Source organism: Cheilinus undulatus, linkage group 16 (assembly GCF_018320785.1).
Source record: "Cheilinus undulatus linkage group 16, ASM1832078v1, whole genome shotgun sequence".
In the NCBI taxonomy this organism is placed as follows: domain Eukaryota; kingdom Metazoa; phylum Chordata; class Actinopteri; order Labriformes; family Labridae; genus Cheilinus; species Cheilinus undulatus.
The window spans coordinates 13898195-13917107 of NC_054880.1; the positions used below are offsets into that span (position 1 = coordinate 13898195).

The window sequence follows — 18913 nt, forward strand, 5'->3', positions numbered from 1 at the left end:
GCTGTAGAAAAACAACATACTGCATGTGTGTTTGAGATCAGAGCTGCTGAGAGAAACCTTAAATCTCTGGAGAAATTGCCGTGTATACTTTGGTTTGGCACTAGATGAAAGGGCAGGGCTGGTTGGGTATTTATTGCTCTTTGCCTCGTTGTCTTCCACATCAACACTTTCTTGTTATCCTGTCTGAGGCTGACTGTTTTTATCCAGACATCTCTCACACTGTATTTAACAAGTTTTTCTTTCACTTTTGCTTTTTTTTGTTTTGTACACCCTAAAAACCCTGTTAGACCCAACCTAGACTGTTTTTGTTACACCTGCACTTAGAGAAGCTCAACATTCTGAGGATAAAATTAGTTTTCTGTCTGAGTTTTTTATTAGTTTTCTTGTATTTTTAATGACTTATCTCTGATTTCTAAACTATTCACATTATATTTTTAGTTATTTCTGGATACCAGGTGTATAAGAACAGTGTAATCTCTCGTTGATATGAACAAAAAGTACAACAACTTAAAAAAAAAACACAAGAAGCACTGTGCATGTGTTTGCAAGAAATAACCCAATATTGGGTGCCTACGACTTCTGTTTTTGATACTATTACAACCTATTGGAGCTTATCATCTGCTATTTTGACAACCCTGGAGTATATAATAGCTCTCTCTGCTGCATGCATTTTGAACACAGTAAAGTCTTTAAAACATTACAGACAAAGATGTTGACTGGGTGTTTAAATAAGTGTATAGATTTATTCAAATCTGCCCAAATTTTGGCACTAGCAACAAAACATTTCACAGAAATGGCAATCATACTGTATGGTAGACCAATATGGCCATCCAAATACACAAAATTTAAATAAATAGATCAGATAGAAGCCACAATTTAAATGACATATTTGGTAAAAATTTAAATTATTCTAAATGAAAATAAATCTATGATAACATCCACATGGAAACTCCCAGCAGCAACTGTACTGCAAAGCTACAATGACCTGCATCCTGATGTACAAGAGATGACCTGTTATGTAAAATCCAGTTGATAGTTTCAGTCAGTAAAAAACTGTCATAAGGCACATAATCCCTTCTATGTAGGTTTAACTGTATTTAAAAATATAGGTGAGATTGCCTTCACCCATACACAGCAGAGGTTTTTATGATCTGTAACAATGGCATTTAAATGAATCCTTCTTTTAAAGTCAAGTGTTTGAAATGCAGTCCACCCAAAGGATCACACCATCTGGCCCTGACACCTCCAGGATCAATCACTGTCCTTGAGTCTGGAGCGGCCAAGTCCTCCGTTCAGCTTATCTCCTTTAACCTGGACTCTTTGGATTGTCTTTGACCTCGTTCTCCTGAATGCAACCAAGCCAAGGTGCAGATGCTTCCTGACACAGCAGCCGTGAGGCCAACATGGAGACTGTCAGCAGGCTGAATGCGGGCTCTCTATTGTCTTCCACAGATGGCTGTAGAGAAAGGCCCATGGTTGTAAAACTCTTTCTCCCAAAGGTGGAGAGGGTTTTTAGGAGGCTACACTCTCGCCCTCCCATGCTCTCCCCCTGTGGCGCCGTCTCACTCTCCACTTCTCAAGCAGCAGGCGGGTATTCAAGGTGGCCTTCAATGCTGCAGGCGACACCCTTTTCTTATTTTTCATCCTGTACACAAAAACAGAAAGCGATCAGACATCCGAACCTTCAGACTCACAAGTTATGTAAAAGGTGAACTCTATCTGGGTGGATTCTGAGCGGTCCTTCACTGATATTCAAACCATTAACCATGTCAAATGTCATGCACTTTGCTGAGAGGTTTGAGGAGAAGTTTTTGTGTCTAAATTAATGTGCCAGACATTTGGCGCCTCTTACTTAGAAAGGGCTTTTGGTAGAAAGCATGATAGTACATGTGTGCAGAGGATAGCTCTATTAGCAGCATGACTCTCACAGATAAGTGGAGGAAAGTGATGCAGGTAAATTCCACACAATCTTATCTTGCACCTAAATGGACTTATAATGGTGCTCAGTCATCATAATTTACAGGGAATTCCTTGCTGGAGGGTTAATCTCCAAATTCTTTCCTCTCAAACACGTGCTGCCTGTTTTTTCTTTGTTTTTTTTTTGTTTTTTTTTTCTTCTTCAATCTCAGACTCGCCCAGTTTAACTCAGGAAAATATTATTCTCCCTGAGATATTGTCCTCCACAAAAGACCTCCTCGTTGCGTGAGGGATATAATTGCCGTGTACATTTATTTTGCAAATAGACTTTAGGAATTCAGCCTCCTACGGGTTGTCTTACCTCTTAATCCTGCCCGTGTCGGCTGCCAGCTTGTGTTTGCACTGCGTCTCAGCGCAACCATCGCCCTCGGCGGAGCGGATCACCGTTTCTGGCGATGTCCCATACCTGTGAGCGAAGGCGCAAAGACAAACATAAGAGCGGATTCACATTTCAATTATTCATCCCACGGTTTCGACACATTCAGGGCTATTTAAAAAAAGCTTCACTTGTTCTCACCTGTCAAGGAAACAATCACAAAAATGACAGACTAGGGCGAATTTCAGTCCCACTGACAGTAAATATGATCGATAATGTTGTTATTGCATGTACTCGAGTTGTTTTTAAAGATCTATTATAATACACACCTGGGGTGTTTTTCCAGCCGGCAGAAGTTTCTGCATGTTGTGTCGTTTTCTTTCACACACTGGCAGCGGGAGTCCACGAGCGCGCGCTTCGTCCTGGGAACGTTGCCCAGTCCGTAGGAGACCACGCGCCTGAAAGAAGCAGACACAAGGCGAATCAAGCAACTGTAATTAACGGTCATCATACGAGCATTTTGCGTTTGAACACTGTTTATGTTGTAAAATTTTTAAAGGTTAACTTATGCCACCTTAAAATTTAAAATTCATCGCTGTCTGGTGAGGCAAACTAGATTTTTCTAGAAGTTAAACTTCAAGTAAATTTACGTTAACGTTCTGTTTCGTAAAAATCGCTAGCTTAATGTAACGGCTTGTTAGCAGTACTTTAAAATATATTTCGTCGTTGATTACCTTCCAGAAAGGTAAGTTACCTGACGTTTGTGTCTCAAATTAAACAACATTTGCTTGAGACAACAAATTTATCACTACTAGTCTACAAATAATGCAAGCAACAGGCTACTGGCGACTTACTCAGGTGTGTTGACCCATATTATGTCCAGGTGGCAGAAGTAGACGCACTCTCTGTCCAGGAAATTGGCGCAGGAGCAGCGTTTGGTCCGCACATGGCGCCCCTGGGTGGCGGTGGAGGTAGTGGGTATCTCTCCAGCAGGCGCTGATAGAACTGCAATGAAATAATTGTCATGAAAACACTGAATATAAAGCTGTTTATCTCGTGTGATAAGTCAGAAATATGCATAAAGCTATGATGGTTCTGTCAGCGTGAGTGCCGCAAGTTTGCTCAGCTAAATTGCAGAGAAAGCATCACATTTTGTTAAATAAGTAATTTAGTTAAGATGATCAACCCTACTTCTACTCAGGTGCTGATGCCAGGTTAAAAAGCTTATTTGGCTATTTAGAAAAAAAAAAGCAATTTACCTGTGCACAAAATCCAGGCGTATATCACTGATAACACGGAAATCAAAACGTTAATATCCATTTTCCAGATTGTTCTTAGTCAAAGTATTGCTCATGAAAAGTAATAATCCTACAGGAGCGTAAAAATTAATGATCCAGTGTATCGCTCCCTCTCAAAGTGTTGCGCTGATTGTCCTCTGAGACAGACGGAGCAGCGTGGAGGCGTCACTTTTGAGTCTCTCTGTCAGTGTGGTCCCACATGTGCAGCCCTTTGACTTTATACAGGAGCTTCCCTCTTCCCTCCTCCTCCTGCTGTGCCGTACAGTGCTGTCCTTGGCTCGTACCCAGACAATGATGTTTGTTAGTATGCTACTCTGATATGGCGCCGTGCAGGCCAAGTTGGGGACTTTGAGATGCCTTAGGTTAGAGGATGGGGGTGGGCGCCGGGTGATTGAATGCGACCCGAGTCAGACTGCTGTTGGACTCTGTGGATGAGCTGTAGTGGCAGCTATGAGACAGCAGATGGCAGTCAAGCTGCAGAGTTAATTTTCCTGTCCTTATTGTGAGTATTGCAAACTCAGTTTTATTTCAAAGTCTGGAATGAATGCATTGTACTTTTTGCTTGATTTTGATATTGCAAAGGCAGGAGTTAAATACATTTTTGATTATTCCAACAAGATTGTCAGTCTGTCTTGTTAAATATTTAAGTTTAGACTTGTCAGGCAAGTTAACTCAGGTACTAATGAGCTTATGTTCATACACCAATGTGAGCAATAGTGCTGCATATATAGTTGGAGCGGACTTAGGTCATTAATGATCAAAACGGATTTATGTTGGTGACAAAACAGTCAAACATAATGCACACCTTCTTTCCCTATAGGAATATATTGTATAGTTTAGGTAGATTTTTCAAATATAAGTTGGCATGTACCATGCAAGATTACACTTTAAAAATTTTCAGCAGACTTCTGGATAGTACTTAAAGCTTTCAATGGGGATTAATTTTGTTTATTTATTCAACCCTTATTTAACCAGGAGTACTCCCATTGAGATTAAAAAAATCTTTTACAAGGGAGTCCTGGCCAAGTAGTAACCTACATACACATGAAAACAAAACAACAAAACAGAACATATAAAGGAAGCCACATCAATCAACTAGCCATTAGCTATCATTAGAAAAAACCATGTCCATAAACTGGTCAGATGTGCCCTAAGTCTAGCTTTAATACCTCTTGAACTAAAGCAATACTCAAACTTAGGATGGCCCTGTTGCTCAGACCAAGATGATGGAGCAAAAACATATATATATATATATATATATATATATATTTTTTTTTTTTTAATAAAGACAGATTGAGTTTGAGGAATCACATACATGATGAATCTATGAAAATGAAGGTTACAGCTACTGACAGCTTTCAGAGTCAGTAGAGAGCAAAGATAAGATCATGTGAAACAGCCTTATAGAGAAACTCTCACTAGGTGTGAGTGTGCCTGGTTGCTTCTATATGTCAGTCAGAATATAATATATACAGGCTAACCATCCATCCATTCTGTTCACCCATTTTCTTTCTATCATCTAGGGCGAGGTCATGGTAGCAGCAAGCAAGTTTTCCCAGATATTCCTCTCTCCAAGGAAACTTTCTAGTTCCTTCTGGGGGATCCCGAGACATTCCCAGACTAGAAGTAAGTAAGCAAGTAAAATTTATTCATATAGCACTTTTCACAGACAACAATCACAAAGTGCTATACAGGCATAATATACAGTGAATAAAAAGTGATGATACTCAAAATCACCATGTAACTACAATAACAACAAAAGAACAGCAAAAGAATAAGAGCATGCACCATTAAAAGCAGGGATATATAATTCCTCCATTGAGTTCTAGGTCCACCCTGGGGTCCTCTCTCAGTTGGAAATGCCTGGAAGACCTCTAAAGGGAGATGCCCAGGTTACAAAGTAATATTATTTTCAGTACTTTTGTCATTAGCTGCAAAGGGAATAAAAACTAGTTTCCACAGTTTCACAAGTATTATAATTCAATTAAATAGTTTTGAATTATTAACATGATACATAATCTTCTGTTTAGTGTCTACTCATACTGTGACTTTGACAGTTAAAAAGGTGAATTTTGTATGATATTCATTGATTTCCCTGGCAAAACACATAATGTATCAGTTGCAACCCCGGCTTCATATTTTAGGAATAATGGGTTGTTGTCCAAAGTTAAAACAGGCTGTTAATCTAATGCTTTTCCCCTGCCATCAATTGTAATTAACCCTGGAAGCAGTGAGGTTCCTCATTTTCCTAAATCACAGATTCTGAGACACTTTGCTGTTGGCAGTGGTGGAAAATGAACCTAATTAGTGCGACTGTGTTGATGTGCACACACATGCTCAAAGTGGAAAAGTCTTAAGTATCCTGACTTGCTGTGGCTCTGAGGCCCCTAATCAGTGGATTTTCCACTCACCAGGGGAACAGCTTTTTCTAATGGCAGGTGTGTATTCATCCTTTCTTCATTTATAAGAGATTTGGCAGGAGAGCAGTATTAGAGGGATATTAATTTGTATTCATCTGAAGTCAGTGAAACCATGCAGCTGTTGTGATGTAATACTGTGTAAGATTTGTTCTGATCATGTTTGAGTTATTGATTTCAGTGGGTTCTTCACTTCAACAAGCTTTTTGCTTTCTTAGCACTGGCATATAATGACCTCTAGGGGTCTCTGTTTGCTTTGCTATAATTCCCATCCCATGTTTCATCCTCCCCCGTGGGAGGAGGGAGGTGGATGAAGGGGTCTGTACTGTAGATGGATGAGTCACCTTCTGAATGAGCAGGAACACAGAGGTTATCACTAAAAAGCCGCTTGAGATAAGAGAGAGACTTCCTTCATTGAGGCCAGATTGCTATTTTTACATCTGCTCATCTGAGAGATTTTTCACAACTCTTGCACTGAAGGTGTAAAATATGATAAGATATATTTTTTTATCGTACCATTTTTTTGGTAGAGAATTATGTGTTTTTTGCTAGTTTGATGATGCAAATATCAACAGATAGTTTAGATTCTTTATTGTCTTTGCTGTAGTTTGTTACTCCTTATAACAAGCTGATGGAGGATGGATTGGCTTGCTGTGTGAAGCATAAAATTCTTACATCAGGTTTTCAGTAATTCCACCATCTCTTGAGCATCATAGAAAGAAAATAGAGCAGAATAGCCCCGTGGAGGCAGATTTTGCCAGTGCACTCATGACTGTCCTTTTGACTCAGGGAAGTGTCAGATAGTGGCTGTAAATGTTCACATGTTGACGATCAGTATATCTGGTTTGCAGATATGTGATGTGAAAAAAATCAACTGGCAATCCAAAACCGTGGCAGCTTGATAGATTTTTTTTTTTTTTAGATTTTTCTTTTGGACTGAGCTAGCTGGCTTACAGTGATATTTAGACTTTCTCACTGTATTTATTCAAATATATATCATTTCCATTTTTGTATTTAATCCAAGTTTATCTTTTGGTCAGTAAATATTAAGACATCATTTTAAAATTCAACTCAACAGTTGACTAGTGCCCATGGTGTAGCTTTTAAATGTTTTGACTTAAAAAAGTCAACATCACAGATATTTGCTTTACCATAGAAGTCTAAGAATGGCTACCAAATACTTCTTTGTAGATGAAAGAAAATGTTGGGACTGTGAAAGTGTTTCACCAAAGAATTATTAAAAAACAACTCGTACTGCCAATCAGCTAAATTGATATTTTAAACATGGGTACTTACATTGTCCCTGAAACTTAGAATCCATAATTTCTAGTCAGTTACAGAGAGGAAAAAGACGGTGAGCCTTTTTAATGTTTGTAAACAAATTTTTACTGATACAGTTAAGAATATTGATACAGCAATGTAAAGCTACCATAATGCACATACCTATGGACTTATGAATCAGAATGGGCACTAGATGGATTATAATAAATAGTTGAACACAACATCTGTACACAGAAACATTGCCCCATAATCCATAGAAATGTACATATACCAGTACAACATTTATATTCCATAAATTTACGAATGACAAATTCAAAATAAAATTGATATCCTCCATCATTATGCCTCTTTTTACTTCGGTTTTTTGAAATAAACACAAGCAACTACTGAATTTGTAAGGAATTATTTACAGGTTCCTAAACAAGAAACTCCATAAAGGCACAATTGTCTATACAACATGTACAAAAAAAAAGAAGAAATTATCTGGAGCTGACAATAAAAGTAAAAATAAATGATTGGTCATCATCATAATCATCATATGATTGCACATACAATATGAATGTCAGCATCTGTGCTTTGAAAGGTGATTTGCAAAGAAACAAACCCCTGAAAAGTGTTTTCAGTCTTACAAAGTGACAAGATTACAAAAAGAGAACAAGAAAAACTTTCCACATGGTGTTTTCAGGTGGCAATGACCAGTCTGTCTTCATCATCACTGGACGCCTCATTATAGTCATCATTTGCTTTTTGCCAGCTGGTCACTGGCCGTGATCTTGCATGTGCAGGATCACTAGCTGCTTCAACTGGTGACTGTTTAGCAGCATCCTCTCGACCTTGAAGAGCTGGAGATGGATGTTTCTGTGAGAATTCATCTCTTTCTCCTTCCTCAGCAGTCTGTGTGAGCTCTCCAGTGTTGGCTCCTGGGCTGGCCCTGCTGCCTGAGATTGGTTCTGGTGAGCTGCTGACCTTCAGTGGGGCAGGAGGCGAGGCAGGCATGCAGCTCTGCAAAGAACCGAGCCCTTGTTCACTTTGAGATGGCTGTGCTCCTGCAGCTTCTGGGCTTCCCTGCCTCTCAGAGGACCCAGGGAGAGGACTCAAGGTGGAGAGAGGGCTGAGAGAAGGAATGATGGCAGGAAGGGCAATATTAAGTATCTGCAGACCTGGGACATGAGTCTGGGGGCCGGTGCTGCTTTGGGAAGTTGGACTGGCTGCCAATACTTGAAGCCCAAGGGTGGCATTGAGGGTTAGCCCTTGCTGAGGGAGCAGCTGGGTGGATGCTAGGCCTGTGTTGGCAAGCCCCATAAGGTTAAGTGTCTCCAGACCTACTGGCTGTATTGTTTGAGCCTGCAGACCAGCAACCTGCCCCAAGGGGAAGCAGGGTACAACACTACTGAGAGGTTCTTGGACCACAAGGGGCTGGGTTTGCAAGCCTTCTGGTTGAGGTGGAGTGTTGGGAGCTGGTAATGGGCTTGTGTTTCTGTGAATGACGCTCACTGCTGGAATGGTGAGTTGGACGGGACCAGCCTGTATTGGTACGAAGGTAGAGTAGGCTGCCAGTCCAGCAGGCACTAGCTGGATCCCCCCAACAGGGACCATGCTATAAGAGGAGCGAGAAGGCTGCTGGGAGTGAAGGGGCAGGTGACTGAATAGGTGGGTCTGGGGCTGTGCTCCTGGTGTTTGGGATAGTCCCTGTGGGGGAAAGAGTATGGGACCTTGAGAGGCAAAGGAAGAGGTCTGAGTTCCCCGGTCCACTGGTACACCAGATTCACTTGTAACCACAGCAGAAGGGGTAGAGTAGGTGTCCTGTTGAGAGAAAAAAAATACTTCTTAGTCTAATTTCTTGTCTTAATTATAAGATTATCCTGCAGATTTTAGGAGTTTAAGGTGAAAAGCTTTTGGATCAATCCACCAAGCCTAATTAGAATTAACAAAATGCATTCACCTTTTTGTAAAGCATTCACAGCAGCTTTGTGGATGTGCCTCGCATGCAGGGTTCTATGTAAGGGTATGGACAGGAAAGAAAGGAGGCAGGCAGGGAGGAGTTAATAGCGACACAATGAGAATACATGGGTCTCACCTGGCCTAGCTTGGTGCCCTTGCCTGGCACTGGGGGACTAGGGGGAACCTCAAAGTCAGGATAGTCGATGGACATCTGCCTGCATGGTGACACTGGGCTCATCATGTGCACTGACTCTGTGTCTGAGGTGTAGGAGTCCGATGTGGCAGCAACAGGTGGAGGAGAGTAAGGGAGGGGCATTTGGCTGTAGCAAGAGCCAGAGATGGATATCTGCTTGCTCAGGGACACAGGGCTCATCATGGGGACAGACTCTGAGTCTGATGCGTGGGATTCAGGAGCTTGAGGCTGGGGGAGAGATGGGGAGACTGAGCTGATTGACATCTGGGCTAGGAGGGTGCTAGGAGGGACTTCAGCCTCTTTGCAAGGGATATGCTGCGGGCTGGCAGAAACCGAAGGGTTGGTAGACAGGCCAGACTCTGCCTGGCTGTCCTCTTCTTCCTCCTCGTTGTCATCATTCTCCTCATCGTCAGGGCCATCAGAGTCATCACCATCTGAATCCTGACGGTCAGCACTACTCACCTGACTACGGTCTCCTGTTGAAGAGAGAAAATGTAAGAGGAAAGTCTATTCCTGGTAACCCCCAGAATGTATGAGTCATCTGTGCTGGTATGAAACTAGATTGTCCCTTTGGTAGTACTGAACGTTCATTCATTAAATATCCTCTGTTATTACACAGCGGGAGAATTCTTTGCCAAGAATGCAATTCAGTGACGTTCTTTGCTGCTGCAGCATAGTTTCACAGCCTACACTACCATACACCCCTGAGCTCCATCACAGGCAGAGGTGGTAAAACAAACATGCTCTTAGAGACTGGGACCATAGAACGCTTTCAGCCTCTCTCTCTCTCTTTTTTCTCTAAATTTAGACGCAGCAATTTCCTCTTTCTAAACGCTGTGCATGCCGCCCACTCAGCTTTGAGTTAACAGAGGAAGAAGCTGCATTTAGAATTTCTAATTAGACCATGGCAGAGCTATTGATCGGCACAGCAATAGAGCACAAGCAGGAACAGTCAGTGTTTTATATCTAATACCATTAACAGAACTATTTAAAGATTTTCAATCTTGTTCAAAACAAAAACAAATAGGTTTTAAAAGACCTATATTTGTTAAGTCACTATTGCATTTATTTCAGTGTCCTATAAATGAACCCCTTTATTTAAAGAGAAGTTGTTTTATAATTTGCTAAGATACAGCTTTGGATCACAGACTTATCTATAATTCACTCCTGAATTAAGGCTGATCAGTGAAGCACTAACCTGAGTCCTCTGCATCCTGATCCTCAATGAGACCCTCAGGAACCCCCATCTCCAGGCATTTCTTACTGTGGGCCTTGGATTTCATGTGCTTGGTCAGATTCCCTGCAAAAACAGAAGCAAAAAGGTTTTACGGGTGGGTGGAGCTTGAACAATAGCACAGAAGGAGTTTATGTAAGAGAATGCAGTCTTTGGGCAAGCTGTACGTAAAGGGTGAGTAACTGATAAAGACATTTTTAAATGAACGTGGGTTGCTCTGACACCAAGTACTGTTCTGCAGTGTGGCGTGGGTAGGCGAGTTCGATAAAGAATGGTGAATCATACTGTCTTGGTTTAGAAGATGGTGAAAACATCTTTAATTTCATAGCTCCTGAGGAAGGAAGAAGTAAAGTGCCAGTTGGAGTACTGTCTGAAAATGTACATTCTTTTCTCAGGTTTAATAATAACTTTCTAATGCAGCAGTATATTTTTTTCATAATATTTACTTCGTTTTTCAAGATGCAAAGTTTATGACTATACAGTATTGACATCCAGTAATATGGTTCCACATATAGGAGGGCAAGCACATATTTTGAAAATAATAGATACTGGAAAGTCCTATGGACCATTAATGTGTGGTTATCATGTATATGAAAATACAGAACTGTTTTACAGTTTTTGATGTATTTAGTTTGTATGTATTTTTCAGTTGATGATTTATACGTCCTTATGAGAAAAAAATCTAAACCTTAGTTGATGGAAAAGTACTGCATTGATAAAATGTTTTCTATCGTTTGTGAACAAGTAAAGGAGAAGTGGCTAGTTATAGATTTTAACCCTGAAAATGATCATTTAACAAACCCTTACCTTTTGTCTTAAAGGAGAAGTTACAATGGACACAGTGGTAAGGACGGACATCGGAGTGGGTACGAATATGTTTGCGCAGCATGCTGGGCTTCTTGCAGCGGATCCCACATTCCTCACAGATGTATTTACCACGTCCACGCCCACGCACATAAACATACTCCTCATTAGATTTATATCTGTAGGATTGGAAAACAGCCATGAGACATACAGGAAGGTAACAAAACCAAAACAAAAGGGTTTTCAAAAAACTGTCAAAAGACATAAGTAAATTAGACATCATTAAAAACATAATTTTGTCTCATACCCGCCATCAAATATTTTGACCCGTCTTGGCTCTGTTTTTAATGCCAAGTCCTTGTCTGACTCATTGCTGGCCTGAGTTTCAGGTGGCACTTTATTTCTGGTTTCAGCTGAAATAGACTTCTGGGTTATTGGCACCTGCAGAAAAAAATCAGTGATAAGTGAATAAAGACATGATTGCATATGTTGACTTGAGAAAAAAAATTAAGCATTGAGGGATTTAAAACTGAACAATGGTGCTGCTTACCCTTAGCATGACATCTTTCAGCTTGCCTGAGTAAGACAAGATATCAGACTTCTCATTTGTTCTTATGGCCGAAGTGTAGTGTATTTTCTTCGAGCTCTGCTTGGAGTCAAACAGAGACATCACCACCTTGGTGGGCAGTCCAAGTGGGTTGGGGTTGTTGGGGCTGACTGTCCAGACAGCATATGCTGAAGTCTTCAGGTCAGTCTGAGGGACGTGGAGAGGTTTCCTCTTCATTAAGAAACACCAGGTAAAAGTGGTGGCAGTTTTCAGGCTAGGGAAAGAAAGACGATGACTGTCCTTTGTGTTAACCACAGACACAGAAGTGGTCAGTTTCACTTGCCCACCATGGAAACTGGAAGGTCGAATAGGAGATTTGGCAGGAGACCATTTCTGTTCATCAACTTTTTCTTGAGGCTTCAGAGAAGCGCTGGCTGGCAAGGAGCTGACCTGGTTGCATGATGTAGATTTTGCGGCAGGTCCTTCTTCCTCATGAATAACAGTACTAGTGTTCTTTTCCAGTCCAGTACTGTCAGGTGACATTGGCTTAACTTCATCAGTAGCCTCCGACTCTTTCTCTCCATCTGTTTTAACTTGTGGCAGAGGAGGGGCCTCAGTTTCGATGGGACTGTCCACAGGCTCAGTTGTGCAAACCTGCCTGACAAGTGTTAGCTTCCTCTGTCGGGTAACCTCTGACATCTTGGTGTTAAGATAATTGACTGACCTCCCATCTGTTAAGCAGGCCACACCATGCTCATCCTTAGCCCGTTTCTGGTGCTTTTCCATGTAGATGTCCAAGCTGTTTGCAGGTGACAACATTCGTTTACTTGAGGCTGTGGGCTCCTGCTGTGGGCATAGTGTTACTGATGCCAGTTTCTGTGCACAATGTAAAGACCCAAGAGAAGGAGCACGCTCTCCTGAATGGACAGGGGTGCTAACTGTTTGAATCCTATCCTTTGCTGTAGGTAGGGCTTGAGTATCACTACCTACATTGTGAGAGGATAGAAGGCTGTTTTTGTTTGACACAGAGGGAGCAGAATGCATCTGCTCATGAGTTATAAGAATTTGAGGCAACGGTATAGCACCCGCTTGGGTCTGATCAAAAAGGTCCCTTTGCTGTTCACCCGATAAAACAACAGTCTGTGTCTTTATCTCAGAGGCCTGTTGATTTGGTTGAGCAACATAAACATTTTTCATCACATCTGAAGACTTAGAAATATTCAAAACAGGATTAGCTATAGGTATTGTCAAAACTGGTAGGGCAATCTGAGTTGCTTGAGTGTTGGCAAATGAAAATGTTTGGCTTGCTCTCAGAGCAGGAGATGTTAGTTGGTATTTGGGCACAAAACTTTGCTTTTCTTCAGAGTCAGCTGGTTTGTTTTGGACATTCTGGCGACAAACTAAGATCTGGCTCTGTGGTTGTGGTCCCTTTTGGCATATTTGTACCCTTGAGGTTTGATGCCAAGGGTGTGGAAGGCCATGGACTTGAGGCGGCTGAGTTGGGCTACCCAAATGAATGCTTTGCACAATTTGCTCGTTCTTTTGCAGAGGCAGCTCTCCAGTATGTAGAATAAAAGGCTGAGCCATGGTCTGCCTATTAGCAATGTGAATCTGATGGCCTCTATTCTGAGTCAGAGAGCTAACATTTGAAATGGCAGGTTTATCTAAAGGAATGACAGTCTTCCGAACAGGCTGATGACTTTCTGGGCCTATCTTTAAAGACATTTGGCGAACTAAAGGCCCTCGCCTCCTTTCAATAAGTGGTACCTGCGGAGCTTGGGTTTGCCCAATTTTTGGTTGACCAACAGGTGACAGAGATCTGCTGGGAGATACATTGCCACAGTCAAAGGACTTGCTACGATAGTCACATGAAATTTCAATGGATGGTTGAGTACAAGTAATTTGTTCCGATGCAGCCCGCCTCATAATTCCTGGCACTCCGAGAGTGTTGAAGACTGTTGGTAAACCTTGAGACTCTTGAACATTGCTGACATACTCCCCTCTAGAAGGACTCTCTGATCTATATGGTTCTTCTCTGTCAAAAGAGGCTGAGACACTGGAACAACGAGAAAGACTACTGTCTCTGCTCAGGCTTCTTGAGAGGCTGGACTCAAAACTAGATTCACCTGAGGAATGGTCCATTTGAGCCAGACGAATCCTTTTCTTTTTAGGTGGAAGTTTCTCAGCTGGTAACTTTGACAAGCTTTCACTTCTCTGAGGCCAACTGAACTGATCTGTCGGCTTATCTGATGGCTCAATGGTATGCGTTTCATGTTCTCTATCTGGTTCCTCCGTGACCAGAATCTCAGGAACCTGAATATTATTTTGCCGAACCAGACGTGAATGATGGACAGGGGTTGAGTTTTCACCAACAGCTGCTGCTGCACCATCACCGCTCTGTTCTTTTTGGTGTTTTTCATAGTCAACACTCTTGGGTTTGGCTATTTTTTCATGGTGGCTATCAGATGTGACATTTGCTTTTGCATCTGTTTTGAGCTTGTTTAGGGGATCTTTCTCCATGCTGTCAACAGGAGAGGCCCTGTCAATCGACTCTGTCTCAAATGAATTGGGTCTGCTAAGAGAATTGGTGTGTCTAATGACTGAAGTACCACTGCCTTGCCTTTGCAGGTCTCCCTTGGTAGAGGCGCTTATTTGGGTCTCTCGAATTGGTGACAATCTGGAATCAGCAGTATTGAGACCTCTTGCTACAAGTTGAATCTGAGGTAGCTTTGACTGGTTGTTTTTAGGCTGAATGTCCACTATTATATTATGAGAAAAAGTTTGACTTGCAGCAGCAGATGGTAGTTCAAAACTTACAGAACAAGGTGGAATGGTGTCAGTAGGAGACTGATCATCCTCATCTCCAACACTTTTCATTATCCTTCTCTTTCTAAAAGATGTCTGTTGATCAAGTATACCCGAGCCAGTAGTTGATCTACAGACTATGGGCTGCATTATGTTAACTTGAAAGACATCTTGATCAGTCTCTTTTACATTGACTGGCTTGTTTTTTGGACCATGAAGTTCAGAGCAATAGAATTTCTTATGAGTTTCAAAGTTCTCCAATTTTCTGTACCGGTTACGACATGTTTCACACTCATACATTGTACCTTTATTCTGTTGAGGCTTTTTGTTTCTGTCCTGGTTGTGCTCAAAAGATCTACTTCTTTGCATCAGTTCTGAGGAAATACTTGGGCCTTGATAGCCCTCATCCATAGAGCGCACTGTATGTAGGCTATGACCCTCACTTGTAGAGGAGTCCTCCACCGCTGCTTGTCTGACTAAGGTACGAGAATGTATTGCTGGATTTGGGGTTGATGGGGCTGATGAAAAAACATCATCATTCAGTGAACTAATTTTTTCATCGAATGACTGACAAATTCGCAATGGGTGAGGAAGGGGTGGAACATTGACAGGAAGAGCAGAGTGTCCTGGTGTAGTAGGCATTGAGTTACTCCTTGTAATTGGCAAACAATCCATTGGTGGGTATTGGGAAGGTACAGAGAGGAGAAATACTGGCTTTGATTTATCTGTAGGAGTGAATGGGGACTTAGGGATGTCTGAGCTTGAACTTGACCTTCTTCCAATTGGTTTCAGATCAAACTGAAAGGAGTCTTTGAATATGTAGGATTTGGGGGAGTCTATGCTGCCTCTCCTTGACAGAGAAGTCCTCCTTGGCTTAACACTGTCCAGCTGCTTATTATCAACCACTGCCTCGTTATCAGATATCAACTTAGAAATCCGTTCTTCCAAAGACAGTGCTTTGGCTTCTAATGGTGGACGCATCTGCCCCTCTGAGGCCCTTGGCTTTTGCTCAGCCACCACATGCATTACTGTGCCAACCACAGGAGCAACATTGGGGAGATTATTCTTGGCAATGTCAATATCTACCGGTGGAGTTATCTTAACAAATGGACTGGGTGGGCTCATTGCTTGGTCAGCACTTTCAGAACGTGAAAAGTATCCAGAATCTGTGCTTCCCAAACTGCGTGGACTTAGTAGACACTTTATCTGTTGCTGTTGAGAAAAGTCTGTTGCTTGTTGCCTTTGAAGCTGAGCATGCCCACCTAACATCGGAGACTTGCATTGTAGGTCTTCATCTTCACTCACAGTATCTAGGGAGGTATTTGTACCATCTACCTCTTTCAGAGATGACAGGACCGTGATGTTTGATCTCAGGTTGGCAGTCTGGAACTCTCTTTGACGTTGTGCGGCAGCTTGCTCAGGCGCTGCACCTGTAACTCTTGGACTATCTGCCCTCATAGGAGAAACATTAACTGGGTATACAACAACTTTTGGTAGCGCAGCCGTCACTTTAGGCTCATGAGCCCTCTGACCAGGGGCGAGTTTGTTTGACTCCAACAGAGCCAATGAGTCAGCCTCCCTTTGGCTTGCTTGGGCTGTACCTGCACTCTGTAAACTATTTTCAGATAAAGCTGCCATGCTGCTCTGTGATGAGTCAGGGTCCAAATCTGCAGTGCTACTTTCCTCATCACTGTCCCCACTCTCTTCTGCCTCTGAATGTGTACCAAGGGCTTTATCAGACTCTTGAGATAGTGACCCACCTCCAGATTCAGATCGTGCAATAAGACCCAGCTTTATAGCATGTGCATGTGATTTCTTGTGCTTATACAGGTTGCTCTTAGTTTTGAAAGAAAAGCCACAAGTAACACATGGAAAAGGTCTCTCTCCTGTGTGAGACCTAATATGTTTGAGGAGTACACTTGGTTTTGCACATGGCCGGCTGCAGTATTCACAAACATACTTTCCCGGCTTCTTAGGCTTTTGGTCTTTGTAAACCTGTTCAGAACCAAAGTTCATCACAGTGGTCATCTGAACTTGGTTGCTGCCAGGTGTAACTGGGACCTGAATGGTGCTTGGAACACTTGCTGAGAGGGACTGGCATGTGTGCACAACTGGGGGTTGGCTTTGTGGCAAAGCATTGGAGCCTGAAGGGACAGGTGCATGAGTTATAGTGGATGGTCCAGTATTAAAGCTCATGTGCAAGCTAGGTTTTTCAGAGTTTGATGCAACAGGCATAAAATGTGGTGTAGCAAGCTGAGAGGACTGCATTGGGGTACCCTGTGAGGATGTCTGTACATTTCCTTGTAGTGGTGCTGCAATGCCAATAAAGTTGCCCTGTTTGTCAATATAATAAGTCTGCATATGAGGAGGTTGGGTCCGTAGACCAACATTGACAGCTGGTATTGTTGTCAACTCATCACTAGGTTGAGCATTAAGAGTGGAGGCTGGTTTCCCAATGGCATGCAAGGAGTTTTTCCTCTCAGCCAGAGTACTAAAGTCAGGCTCCATGGCCTTAAGCAGAACATCAAGTGAAGCACTGCTGTGGTAAGGACCTCCTTCCAAGCTGGAGCTCCTGCTGTCTTTAGGCTGACCCTCTGTAGCAGTAATCAAAGAGCCCTCCCCACCATCAGAGGATTCAAGTGATGGTAGTCTCTGAGATGTTTCTTCCTGCTTTATCCTTTCAATGTCAGTAGAGGATGGCCCCTTGGCCGGGGATGCTGTAAGTGGTTGGGCATATTGTGGACTTCCTTTCCCACTGGGTGATAATGAAGGATTGTTCGATGGACTGTTAGAAGAGGAGCAGCGTGAAGGCGTCGTTTCCCTGGATGGTGCTCTGTGGGGTGCAGCTTCGGAAGTTTTAAGCTGCAGGGGCTTCTTTACTGGTGATTTTGGAATTTTATCGAGCCGATTCTCTGCAACAACCTTTTTCCGCTTCAGGCCTTTTATGTTATCTGCATTTCTTCGTTCACTTGCAGATGTCCCTGTGGAAACAGACAAAACAAACAAACTTGGTAAAGATGATGATGTCGCAAAACATTTTCCCAAATATTGTGTGAGCTCAGAGGTCAAATCTGGAAATGCCTTTAAAATTTAAGCTTTAGGATTAATTATTAAAGGTTCTCAAATGGCATGGGGAAATAAAAAATTAAAGGGTACAGATATCTCTGTTGAATTAGTTATTTATTTAAGGGATCAGAATATTTAACCTTTGATTATTTAGACGGAAATATATACTGATACCAACATTTATTCATCTATTCTTTTGACAAGTGAGTTTTTCTCCTACCATCAAGGTAAGTGATATTGAGTTAAGTTTTCATTCCCGGTTTAAGTCAACAGTAACTCAAGACAAAGGACTTATTTACGAATATAAACAAGCCACTGAATCACACAAATCACTGTAAAGTACTCTTAAAAAGACAGTATTAGGGTGGTCTAGTGATTGAGGCGCGCCCAATGTACACGAGTGGCCCAGGTTTAAACCCGGCCTGTTGCTACTTTCCTACATGTCTCTCCCCGACTCTCTCACCCCTGTTTCAGACTCCACTGTCCTTCTCTATGAATAAAGGCATAAAAAGCCCCCAACAAATACTTCTTTAAAAAACAGTCTTCATTTTGATTCAACTTAGTGTAAAGCCTGTGTTATGTTAAATATTCATTCCATTCCATTGAGCTGTGAACAAATGTTTAGACCATTATGGTATTACACTGCTGAAATCTGCTTTCAGATTGAATCAAATCTAATGATCCTGTTTGAATTACCTTGTAATAGAAGCACACAATCATTTTTGAAGCCAGTAACTTAATGATGATGAATGCTTGTATCATTTCAAAAGGTAGATTGGAGAGTAATAAAATTATGTAATCAATATAAATCATGCATGGGTGTCATAAAATATTAAATTTTACTCTTAATAGCTATTTGAAGATAAGACATAACTTTAACACATGAAATCCTCAAACACCTTGGCTGTGAATTAAATTAATTTTATTAACTTTTTTGGCTGAAACTGGATGGGGATGGGTCCTATAATTCAGATACGTCATCCTCTCTGTTATTTATTCTCTGTGTGACTAATACCACAGTGGCCTACGCTTCG

At 41.8% G+C, this 18913-nt stretch overlaps 2 protein-coding genes across 3 annotated transcripts in view; both read right to left on the minus strand.

Annotated features, from left to right (window-relative positions):
• Window positions 1-724: 724 nt before the first annotated feature.
• Window positions 725-3721, minus strand: edn1 (endothelin 1). The gene is made up of 5 exons (XM_041809507.1): window positions 3553-3721; window positions 3148-3298; window positions 2623-2751; window positions 2279-2383; window positions 725-1645 (listed from the first exon to the last, which is right to left on the minus strand). Exons 1-5 carry the CDS (start codon window positions 3611-3613, stop codon window positions 1513-1515), a joined length of 579 nt encoding a protein of 192 aa, XP_041665441.1. The 5' UTR covers window positions 3614-3721; the 3' UTR covers window positions 725-1512.
• A 3955-nt stretch (window positions 3722-7676) lies between these two features.
• Window positions 7677-18913, minus strand: part of hivep1 (HIVEP zinc finger 1) — an 82153-nt gene continuing 70916 nt past the window's right edge. For both annotated transcript variants that reach the window (XM_041809982.1, XM_041809983.1), the window contains exons 4-9: window positions 12012-17794; window positions 11769-11902; window positions 11465-11640; window positions 10622-10723; window positions 9367-9899; window positions 7677-9092 (exon numbers count right to left, since the gene is read on the minus strand). In XM_041809982.1, coding sequence (XP_041665916.1) covers window positions 7971-9092; window positions 9367-9899; window positions 10622-10723; window positions 11465-11640; window positions 11769-11902; window positions 12012-17794 — 7850 coding nt within the window. In that variant the 3' untranslated portion in view covers window positions 7677-7970. The remainder of the gene's footprint in view (window positions 9093-9366; window positions 9900-10621; window positions 10724-11464; window positions 11641-11768; window positions 11903-12011; window positions 17795-18913) is intronic.

Excerpts from the sequence above, each read along its gene's own strand:
- edn1 (XM_041809507.1), bottom strand. The coding sequence starts at position 3,613 with ATGGATATTAACGTTTTGATTTCCGTGTTATCAGTGATATACGCCTGG. Across the intron at positions 3,299-3,552 it reads CGCCTGGATTTTGTGCACAG|TTCTATCAGCGCCTGCTGGA; the intron begins GTAAATTGCTTT and ends ATTTCATTGCAG. Across the intron at positions 1,646-2,278 it reads GACACGGGCAGGATTAAGAG|GATGAAAAATAAGAAAAGGG; the intron begins GTAAGACAACCC and ends TTTTGTGTACAG.